Below are 11,332 nucleotides of genomic sequence, written 5' to 3' on the forward strand. Positions count from 1 at the left end.
CAGCACAAACTGAGAGAGGAGGAACACAACCTGATGAAAGGCTCCTGTGAGATCAAAAACAAAATTTAAGCAAAATCCTATTCTCCCAAACATTTTTAGCTCAAAGCCGTTCTTTGATTATTTTTTCTGAAGTGAAAAATGAAGACTCCGACTTGGACGTCATTGAGGACGAAGGTTCAGACAGTGACCTCGAAGAATCTCGGCCTTCGAAGCCACGGCCCATGAGAAACGGCCTAATGACGGGTAAGCTTGGAAAACAATTTCTGATATAACGTGTTCTTAACTTGTAGAAAGTAATGCCAGTATAAAAATAAAATAATGATCGGTTTGTTTGTTTTTTAAAGAAAAACTTTTGAATTCTGAAACTACGAAGTGTCACATAGACTTTAATCCTTCCCAGCTCCTTCAGTGCAAAATGTAGACACCAACCATAAAACCTGTACTGGTTTTTGGTCAATATCAAAACTATTCATGTCCACTCTGGTGGTCAGTTTAGTCATTTATTGCCTTACATTGAATTCCTTTGAGAGAAAACACCAGCAGAAATCCTGCACAGACAGTCAGAGAGCATTAAAAATCGACACATAAATCACCATTAAGTGAGGTTTGAAGTTGTCGAGACTTTCAAGAACAAAAAAAAAAAACTTGATTGAAACTAAGATAAGTAAAATTAAAAAGAGACCTTAGAGCTGTGAGCAGAAATAAAATATACTCTCCTTTATTTCAGACATAGAGGAAAAAACAGTTCAAAGTGTTCCTCTGTTCGGAACAGGATCTGTGTTTCGATAATCTTTACATAATTAATTGTGTCCGAATTCCTTCACTACTCACTACACAATGCACTATATACTGCTTTTGCCATTTTGTAGTGCTGTCCGAGTCTATAATTCCAAATTTCAGACACCTAGATATTTCCCAGAATTCCCTAGAGCTCTGGATTTTAAAGGCAATTCGGACACGATGCTCACTACTTTTCTTTTGTTTTTCCAAATGGCGGATATGACGTCACCGATTTCATGAAGTAAAAATCGAATCAATACGAGCATTTCACGATGTTTATTTATGACTCTGTTGTGTTCTGATAGTGAAAATGTGGATGTTTATTATAAAAATTACATTTAAACATGTTTTTTTTGTTCAAAATTGATCTATGCATTGTGGTCTATATATGCATGCTAGTTTTTCGCAAAGACTTCTGGGAAATTTCTTGTGCACTCGATTTTGGAATTAGTGGATTCGGACAGCACTAGAAAATGGCAAATGCTTAATAAAGTGCACTATATAGTGAATAGGGAAGAAATTCCAACATAGCCTAGATTGAAGAATATAAGCCACAGTGGAAAAAAAGTATTTGAATTATTTTTTTTTTTTATTAAATCAATTTTTCTTAGTTAGGAAAGGAATTTGGACATAGCCTTAAAGTTATTTTTTATTCCGAAATCAAAACTAAATTAAATGTTTGTTTGTTTGTTTGTTTTTCTCCAGAGGAGAGTAACATTTTTTTTTCTTTTTCTAACAAGGGAGAGGAGGACTTTTTATCGGTAACATGCAGGGTGGTGACAGTGATGAGGTTTGTTATGTTTTTACTCCCGTTGCTTCCTTCACTTTCATTCCATTTTGAGACTTCAAACATTCACTGTTTGCCTTCTGTAACTTTTGATGGTTCTTCAACTTTACCTGTTGTCTAGATAACTCCTGTGTTTTCTACTGACATCCCTGCTCAGTCTTTTTCATTATTATTCACTCATATCTCACAAGGTATTTTTATCAGACTCCAAAACATCCGTCCCTCACTTCAAAAAACACCTGAAAGGAAAGGTTTGTGTGAGACAAACGTCCACTTCCTGTTTTATCCAGCTCCTCGAGTATTTGAAGGAAAAATCAATTCTCAAAGGAAATGTTGGGAAATATTCACACTGCTTGCAGAAATTAACATTAATCATATTAACTTAGGATACACATTTTGCAAGCAAAAAAAAAATGTAAGGGCTTGAAAGCACTTTTTAGCTTTTAGCTAAAGGTGGATTTTTCCTTTAAATTACTTTAGTTTTCTGTTTTTGTCCTAAAAATCATTATAATAATTAACTTGTCCTGTCTAAAATAGTGGAAAAATGTTACCTGGTTATGTGTTTAGCTGAAAAAAACAACCCATAGATTCCCATGTGATTCTACACTCTGTGTGCGAAGTACCAAACCTGTCAAGTAATGTTTGTCCCGTTAGATTCGACCGTCCAAAACAGACTATTGCTCATGACTTTCTCTCTGTTAATCCAGACTGATGACAGCGAAATTGATGTGGACGACGATGACGAGGATGATGAGGAAGAAGAGGAGGAGGAGAGCAAGGATTTGGAGGATGATAGTTTGGAAGGTCCTTTGTCTAGAACTAACCGTCCCTTGATTGGAGCAGGGAGACCTACTCTGCTGGAAGAAAGTGATGACTTTTAGGAAAAGAGCTGACCAAATTCTATAACCTGGCAGTTTCTAATTTGTATGTTAAGCTAGATCATATCCATTTATCTTAAATGTACAAATATTTACGGCATATTTATGAAGAGAAATGTGTCTCTTTTTGACTGTTTATGTGAACTATTAAAATCAAATGCTCACTGTATCATAGTTTTGTTGTTTATTTGTAATTATTATTATCTTATTTTATTAAAGCCTTTCAATAATAACAAAAAAACTAATATAAAGGAATGGTTGATATGTTCTTTTTCCATCAAAACAACAGTAAAAAGCTCAGACCAAAATATATTTTTTGTACTTACTATTATATTTTATTTATTTTTTTATAAGGAAAAAAAAGTTACTGTTTGTTTATAATTGTGCATAAAACAAGACAGAGAAATGAATCTGGATTCTTGTAAATTTAAAGACCTAATTACTAATATCCAAAATCATTTTGATCTATAATTAGTTGAGACCCATTATTTTTACAACTTTATTAACTATAAACACAATTACAAAACATAAACGAGGGCATCCATAGCAAATCAATGACCGTTATATAATTTCCATGTATCTATCTATTAACTTTATTTTGCAACAAAGGGCATGTGAATAAGAAAGTATATGTTACCGAAATATACACAGAAATAGCAAGAATCCAAGATTTTTTTTTTTTTTACCAAAAACTTTATTTTAAATTTAAGGTACAGTACAAAGGTAAACATACTCTGTACAATAATACAAGCATAAACAAGGAATAACAATAAAATGCCATTGGTATGAATAGATAAATAAAGGTAAAAAACATTACAGATTTAATATTTCTGAACAGTTTTATGTTGGGAACACATTTCAATAAATTTTAAAGCTTTTTGGGTTTTTTTTTTTTTTTGAAAAACAAATTTATTCTGGAAAATGTAAATGTTTGAAATGTAAAATTTAACAAGGAGTAAGAAAATATTCATTACAATTTTAAACGGCATGTTCTTATGTTGGTGGAAATCAAATACAAGCTTCAAAAGCAAAGTGTAAATTTATAACAAAGAAATAACAGAATATTTGTCAAAAGTATTGAAAAACCTAACCAAAACCTAAATAAACGAATGTCTGTTCTAGGTAAAAGTTTACAAAAGGTTCACATAATGTCATTATTGGGTTTAAATCTTCTTAAATATACGTTTTTTAAGGATAAAATTGGTTGCGAGAAAAACCAAACAAGCTCCGTGACGTCATCATCATGCGCGACGCTCGAAGGGCGGAGGTGGCGGATGCCTCTTCGAAACAACACATTCGCTAGCTCACGAGTTGGTTTTCCTCTCTTTCTGGTATGTAACGGTGTCTGTATTTATGGATTGTGTTGTGACGGCTGTTAGTTTATGTTTCTATCACGTTAACCTCTAAATGGAATGATTTACCATTAAAAACAAGACAGGTTTTATCTGTACATCAGAAGCTAAACAATGCTAGTTAGCCTTTCTTATTAGCACTCCTTAAAAATCATTTGAAGAAGGAGTTACTGTCAATTTTATAATCGCTGAAGTTGTAGATTAATCTTTGCATTTACTGGTTGTTTTAGTTGGTACAGATTTGAAACAGGTTTTCCTTATATTTGCTGTACGATATGACAGATTACATCTCTGTGTTGCTAGTTTTGCTGTGGCTTTCAAAGTTCTGGTCACCACCTTCATCAAATTGTTGTAAACGCCCTTCTGCCAAGGGGTTGAAAAATAAAAATATATCACATATGATTATTAGTGTATGAAAATAAGGTCACAATACTGAGAAAGAGGTTAAATGCATCATCTAATTATCCTTATGTTCATCATCTTCTTCAGCTAACAAGCAGCAGTTAGGATGCCAAAGAAGTTCCAAGGGGAAAATTCCAAGGCAGTTACTGCCAGAGCTCGCAAGGCTGAGGCCAAGGCGGTCGCAGATGCCCGCAAGAAGAAGGAAGAAGACGATGCCCTTTGGCAGGAAACTGATAAACACGTTCTCAGAAAAGAACAGAGGAAGGTGAGCCGGCTTGATGACCAGGAGCCGTGTTCAGATGTGGAACCAAAACCAAAGTGATTTCTTATTGTTCTATTATAATACGCGTTTTAGAGGTTATAAACAGCTAACAGTTACAGTAATTTAGATGTATGGGAGAATTTAACTGAAAGCAGGTGTGTTTATATGTTATTGGATTTCTTTTAATAGGAAATGTCAACAAAACTTTGCATTTGTGTGAATACATGTTACTTGTGAAGATTTTCCAACAAAACTGGAACTATTTGGGTTTTAAATAAGCTCTACTTTTTTAAATAAAATATTGTAAATGTTAAATTCACCATAATATAGTCATTAATTCATTGCAGTTCAACAAAATGTCCTTTTTTTTCCATTTTTTTAACCATACAAATACACATTTTAAGAGTAGTATTTCATGTTTTTCTTAAATAATGATATAATTTATTTTGATATAGCTGTAGCACATAAAGATGGCGTGATTTTTTGCACCATTTTTGAACCGTTCATTGTGGCTGCAGGATATGGCGTGATTTTTTGCACCATTTTTGAACCATTCATTGTGGCTGCAGGATGACAAAGAGAAAAAGAGGCTGGAACTTCTCGAGAGGAAAAAGGAAAACCAGCGACTTCTAGAGGAGGAGAGCGTGAAAATCAAAGGCAAAGCTCAGAAAGAGAATGGATCCGGTGGGAAAGTGACTCGTGCCCAAATTGAGGAGACGCTTCAGAATGAGCGGCAGCAGCAGGAGCCAATCAAGCCCAGAGGTAAGACAATGCCTAAGCTGAGTTTTCTGTTTAACATTATGTAAGATAATACATACATTTTTAAATGTATAATATGACCCAAAAAAGGAAAAGAAGACCTAATATAAAATAATTATTTCCACAGAAAAAAGCCACTTGGAAACTCCATTGGAAGAGAACATAAACAGAATTGTCCCTGAAGAAGGAACTGTTGAAGCCAGATCAATTGAGGATGCCATTGCTGTGCTCAGGTACCAATCACAATCCTGCTTTTTAATTGGTATTAATTCATAATTATTGAGTTGTTTTTATTTATTTATTTTTGCAGTACGGGGCCCGAGGATCTGGATCGCCACCCAGAGCGCAGGATGAAATCAGCATTCACAGCCTACGAGGAAGAAAACATGCCACGTCTAAAAAAGGAAAATCCCAACATGAGGCTGTCGCAGCTGAAGCAACAGCTGAAGAAAGAGTGGGCCAAATCACCAGAGAACCCCCTGAACCAGCGTTTTACCTCCTACAACTCAAAATGAAGTCACTCTTCCCCACATAACTCTGCTTGAAAACTGCTTATGGACACTGGGGACTTCCTCTTGGATAAAGTAATAATATCATGGAAAATTGATTGTTACTGATGAGATCTTCACTGTTAAGAATCCATAAACAATTTCTGTGCCAGAAGACTCAAATCCTTTATTCCACAATAAAGGAGAGGCTTTTCTCCTAATAAAACTAATAATCCTGTTTGTGCACGAGGCCTCCAGTCCAGCACATTAGAACCTGATTCATTTTTTTAGCTCTTGTTAGGAGGTGAGTTGTTTTGAAAGTAACTTATTAAACTTAAGCATTGATCTGCATCTTGTGTTGACTTTAACTGTGTAGGTCATGATGTAGACCAGGGGTCCCCAAACTTTTTCTTGTGAGGGCCACATCACTGTTTTCTTATCTGGTGTGGGGCCGGGGTCGGTTTGTAGGCTAACAGGAAAAGTGTAATAATTGGAGCCTAAACAAATATTTATGGTTTTCCAGAAAGCCACACATAGACATTTTTTTAAAATAATTTCTGTAATCCTCGCAGAAAAAAAAATTTAAACCAATAAATATTAATAAAATGATAGGTGTAATAAAAGGTCGAGTTCTATGTGGGTCTCGATCGGCCAGATTGAGTAAAAAAAATGGCGTCTTATAGTGTTTGGGAGGCCAGGCCAAAGCTGGATTGGGGCTGGACGGTTTGGGGACCCCTGAGGTAAAGAGAAGCGTGCATCAAAAGCTATGTTCACAACGCCCTCAGCAACACGTGTTCAAGCATCCACTTTAATTAAAAATCTTAACGAGCGATTCGGGCTTCAGAACTCATGTTCGTGAGTAGCTATGCAAGATTTTAGGACCATTTTTATGTACCATCCGTGCAGCCGTTAAACTGGAATTCTAAGATAAACCAGTTTAAATTTGACCAATCAGGGACTCGGATTTGTTATCGATAAATTTAAATTCACAGAAATTGCGACCATTTAGGACCATTTTACAAGTAAAAATACTTTTTTAATTTCAACTTTAAAGTAGTAAGTTTACGAGAAAAAAAGTCGTAACTGTTAAATTAAGACAATAAAATCATATATTCATTACTTTAAAAGTTATAGGCTAAATTTATTACTTTTTTCCCTTGTAAATTTACGTGTTTTAAAGTTCTAAATTTATTACTTTAAAAGTCGCAAATCTACTACTTTAAAACACGTAAATATACGAGAAAAAAGTCATAAATTTACAAGAAAAAAAAAGTCATGCCTTTTTGACCAAAAGTTGTCTGTTCAACAGAGCCTTGCTTGATGATAAAGGACGTGGAGCGTCCTGTGAAGCTAATTTATGGAATGGTTTCAAAAACAAAGAAATTCGGAGCGTTTTAGCAACTGAAAATGAAATTATTAATAGATCAGCTTCTTTCCGAGGTTGGGTGTGGGTAATGCGGATTTTCATATGTAAAATAAGGAGCACAAAAACATGTTTGGGGGACCGCCAGTTTGATCTGCACTTATTCACATACATAAAAGTCCATTTGTCACCTCATGTCATGTAACTGTCATGAACACCAAAGGGGAACGAAAAGTGTGAGAAAAAAAACCCTTTTTAAAACAAAACAACAAACAGGAATTAAAATAGTCTGATACATTGGCATAAGAACATTGAAAATGCAGAAAACTGGGCCTCTTCAGATGGAAACATCACAGTTGGTGGAGATCTTGTCTTTCATGGAGGAAGAAATGACTGGAAGTGAACAGCTGCAGGGATATTGATGTCCTCATCAATGGGCTCTTCGGAGATCCTGCAAGCCGCCCATCAATGAATAAAACATTAATAAACCAGAAATCAAACAAAGAGGCTTCCAAACATTTGTGACGTTATCAATAAACTGATCAAATCCAAGACGGTTTGATCAAATTTAGCCTGCTGCTGCACATAGCGTACACTTGCTGGACTGTTAAAATCACTTTGACGTTTATCTTGTAAATTTACGACTTTAAATCTCGTAAATTTACAAGAAAAAAAAGCTGAAATTTGTGAGATTAATGTAAAAAAGGTACTACTTTAAATACTATTTTTTGGTGGCCCCAATAGAAAATGGATCCTTAAATGAGAAATTAATCACTGCAGTTTGTGGCCGGTTGGAATTCTATGCCACCAAGTCTTTCATATATCAGAACAGAGCTGTGAAAGAAAAAATGAAATCTTCACCACTTCGACATTTCACACCAAACCTCTTCCTACAGCAGGTGGTGGACATGGTAGCGAACAGTAGAAAAACAAAAGAAGAAGTCCCTCCCAGCTTGTCCAGTGAGAAACACCATGATAGAAAGAAATCATTGAAAATATAAACTAATGAAATTTTAGAGATGTTCTTTCCTCGAGTAAATAGATGTTTTTTTCAGAAGAATTTCTTTGCAAAAATTTTAAAAGAGGATCTCTCAGTCAACCCATTGTTGTTTTGAAAATTAATGAAATAAAAGTTTAGGATAGAACTAACAAAAAAACGCTAAATGATTCATATTTATAAAGAATCCTCAGTAAACAAAGGCAGTAAAAGGGAAATTTGTAAGATTTAGTTTTTATTTCTTGATTGTGTGCTTAGATTGTTTCTTTGTTTTGGGGAGAGTATATTCAAATTTATAAAGAAGAAGCCATAAAAAATAAAAAAAAAAATCTGTTTCGTTGATGCCCTACACCACATCTTCTGAGGCACTTGCTTAAAAAAGTCAAATTCTTCCAGTTACTAGATGGTTGAAATTGAGCCTTTGATGCCCGAATGATAAATTCTTTATGGTGTGTTTGGTGGAAATGTCTAGCACAAATGGGTTTATTAAATCCGATCAAGTTCAGCTGCTGGGTGTTCAGCATTCATGCTGTCAGATAACACTGAGCAGTTCAGCTGCTGATGAAAAGCTTTCCCCGTCCAGCATATTCTGTGCTGCTGAGGCAGCGGGCCTCTCTGGGTTATCTGATGTCAACACAGAGAAAACAGGGTCGAGAGTGCATGAAAACATGTCAGATATGTAGGCCAAAATTGACATTTTGAAGAAAAAAATGTAAAGCTCTTGTAGCTATATTTTGGTTTAAATGAGCTGTGGAAAGGTGCAGTATTCATGTTCTGTACAAATTCCTTCCACTGGGTTGATTATTTAAGCTTTTTTATGCGTTTGATTGAGCTCGATGACCCTTTGCAGTTGCGTTCGTTAGATCTCGTAGGATGAAGCTGACGAGCCTCGCCGCTCGCAGGCTTGAGTCATCAGATCAAGGTTTTTTTTTCCAAAATAGACACTTTTGTCCCACAGGCTCTTGTGGCGGCCGAGATAAGAGACCGTGCAAAGGCCTTTGAACCACAAAGCTTTCATGACAAGTTCAACTGACCTTTTATTTTCCATTTTGAAATGAAAGCTAGCCATTTCGTTGCCTTTATAACCGACACATGCGCTCCCAGTTTATACCTGTGCCTTTGAGCTCTTTGTGGTGGTGGTCGGCTCAAACGCAGGTCTGATGTTGCAGGTTGTTTAGGGTTTTCTTTTTTTATATCTGCATCCCCCTCCTCTTTCCCATCCATTTGCATGGTAACACTTCGCCAGCCAGCTGCTGCTGCCTGGTCCTTCCTTCATGTTGAATTCTAATCATTACTTTCAAAGGAAAGCGTCACCTAAGCTCCTTTATCAAGTGTTTGATAAAGGCTGGGAGGAGGCAAGCCGCTGTCCGACACCCACTCAGACCCTCCTCTTCTTAAGACTTGAGCTCTGGAAACGGGGAGCTCTTTCTGTCTGTAGCCCACTTCTTTGAGTCTGGACCAAGCAGGACATGGAGGATGAAGGTAAGGATCACCTGGTGGGGATTTGTTCATTTTCTTAGGAGAATAAACACAGCTTTAGTCAAGTGGAAGGAAGAAAAACATCAAAGACACAAGATAATCCTAAATATTTTAGTGTTTTATTCAGTAAATTGTTTGGTAAACCTTTTAACTTGTAACATAACTTCCATATGATTTTCTTACCAAAAAGAAATTAATTTAACTCGTGTTTGACTCAAAATTGACCTTTTTCTTTTAGTTATCTATTTTTTTTACCCTTATTTTACCAGGAAATTCCATTTCTTTTTTGAGGGAGAAAATACAAACAACAAAAAGAAAATAAATACAATTACAACAAAAAATTAGGAACAATTAAAATGAACAGTATGGCTATTACTAAAAGGTTATTCAAGAGTAATACAGACAGGTCAAGAGTGATTTGCATATTTCCTTTAAAAGCTCAGAGAGATTTGCTTTAAAACAACACATTTTGACACTAACAGAATTGTAAACTTTAAACTGTTTAATTAAAAGTAATATTGAACATTTTCTATATTTTCTTAATTTAAATTTCCCCATCATTTTAAAATTCTGGACCAAAAATAAAAGCAATTTCAGAGATTGTTGTTTCTTATTCGTACTAATGTAGCATTAAATTCTCATCACATCGTTCCAAATGAGAATTATACAGATATTTTTCTACTTGAGTGGGATAATCACAGTTTTTCTCCGAGGTTTTCTGATCCCTAAGCTGAGTGAAGGAACAGGAGGGGGCACATCTGCTTTTGACAGAATGCTTTCCATTCAAAGCTCAGTCTGAAATTAAACAAATCTTTGTTTTATCTTTAAAAGAGGTTGCTCTCGTAATCACAACAGGATTCTTTAGGCCAGAAATTTGTAAGAGGATAATACATATAAGATCATAAAATAACGTTCATTTTAATTAAGATTTTTCATCATTAATTTTGTCCCCTGCATGGGTTTTTCAGAGTTAATATTTTCAATATTTGCACTTTCTTTTTTTTTGGAGGCAATATTATTTGTTTGCACAAAAAAATAATATATAAATATTATATATATATTATATTATAAAAATAATATATAATTTTATTATTTAAAAAATGCAATCATTTATAGCTTTTTGAAAAGCGATTTTATATTAACGTTCATTTAAAGACCTTAAAATTGCAAAACATGAATTGTATTGCAGTAAAAATTTTAAAGTCAAATTGTTTCCTTTTTTTAAATATTCTATAAGTTTAGATTTGAAACAAAGGTTTGATGTACATGCAGATTTGTGTCACTTATTTGTATAAACTTTACACTCAAGTTAAAAATGTAAAAAGGAGTCAAATAGATTAAAAATAAATAAATAAAAACAGATATAGATAACCTGACAATTAAATTAATAAATACACAGACATAAATCAGTAAAAGTAAATTAAAAAAATATAAATTGAGTAATAAGGGAGCATAAAACAATTAAAATATCAAATAACTTTCTAAATTTGAACTAAAAACCAGATTAAAAAGGTCGTTTTTGAGCCTTCCTTTAAAAGCATGAACCGTTTCTCCAGCCCTGAGGCTCTCTGGGAAACTGATCCACAGGCGAAGTCCATAAAAACTGAACGAGGCCTCCCCATATGTTTAAGTTCAGATTTTAAAAACCAAAAGGCCTGTAACAGAGGACCTCAGGGTTCACGAGGGCTCAAAAAATCATATCAGATAGATATGAAGGGCTAATACAATAAAAAAAATTATAAACCAACAAAACAAGATTAAATCAATCAATCAATCAATTGTACA

At 34.5% G+C, this 11,332-nt stretch overlaps 3 protein-coding genes across 5 annotated transcripts in view; all 3 read left to right on the plus strand.

The window, feature by feature from the left end:
- Window positions 1-2,619, plus strand: part of cluap1 (clusterin associated protein 1) — an 8,458-nt gene extending 5,839 nt beyond the window's left edge. For 2 of the 3 annotated variants that reach the window (XM_024278461.2, XM_024278463.2), the window contains exons 12-13: window positions 1,521-1,570; window positions 2,275-2,619. In XM_024278461.2, the coding sequence (XP_024134229.1) occupies window positions 1,521-1,570; window positions 2,275-2,448 (224 nt within the window). In that variant the 3' untranslated portion in view covers window positions 2,449-2,619. Of the gene's footprint in view, window positions 1-132; window positions 244-1,520; window positions 1,571-2,274 lie in introns of all 3 variants that reach the window. The other variant, XM_024278462.2, reaches the window with a different exon arrangement.
- A 1,019-nt stretch (window positions 2,620-3,638) lies between these two features.
- Window positions 3,639-6,053, plus strand: ccdc124 (coiled-coil domain containing 124). The gene is made up of 5 exons (XM_024278459.2): window positions 3,639-3,776; window positions 4,287-4,464; window positions 5,031-5,223; window positions 5,348-5,453; window positions 5,531-6,053. The coding sequence occupies exons 2-5, from the start codon at window positions 4,306-4,308 to the stop codon at window positions 5,733-5,735; spliced, it is 663 nt and encodes a 220-aa protein (XP_024134227.1). The 5' UTR covers window positions 3,639-3,776; window positions 4,287-4,305; the 3' UTR covers window positions 5,736-6,053.
- Window positions 6,054-9,015: 2,962 nt separating this feature from the next.
- kcnn1b (potassium intermediate/small conductance calcium-activated channel, subfamily N, member 1b) overlaps window positions 9,016-11,332 on the plus strand; it is a gene marked incomplete in the record, with an annotated part of 10,250 nt that continues 7,933 nt past the window's right edge. The window contains 1 exon segment of the mRNA XM_024278456.2: window positions 9,016-9,550.

This window comes from Oryzias melastigma, linkage group LG4 (genome assembly GCF_002922805.2).
Source record: "Oryzias melastigma strain HK-1 linkage group LG4, ASM292280v2, whole genome shotgun sequence".
Classification (NCBI taxonomy): domain Eukaryota; kingdom Metazoa; phylum Chordata; class Actinopteri; order Beloniformes; family Adrianichthyidae; genus Oryzias; species Oryzias melastigma.

Bases quoted from the DNA above. Each gene is read 5' to 3' on its own strand.
- ccdc124 (XM_024278459.2), top strand. From the start codon at position 4,306: ATGCCAAAGAAGTTCCAAGGGGAAAATTCCAAGGCAGTTACTGCCAGA. The intron at 4,465-5,030 runs GTGAGCCGGCTT...TTGTGGCTGCAG, and splicing joins TCAGAAAAGAACAGAGGAAG to GATGACAAAGAGAAAAAGAG. The intron at 5,454-5,530 runs GTACCAATCACA...TTATTTTTGCAG, and splicing joins GATGCCATTGCTGTGCTCAG to TACGGGGCCCGAGGATCTGG.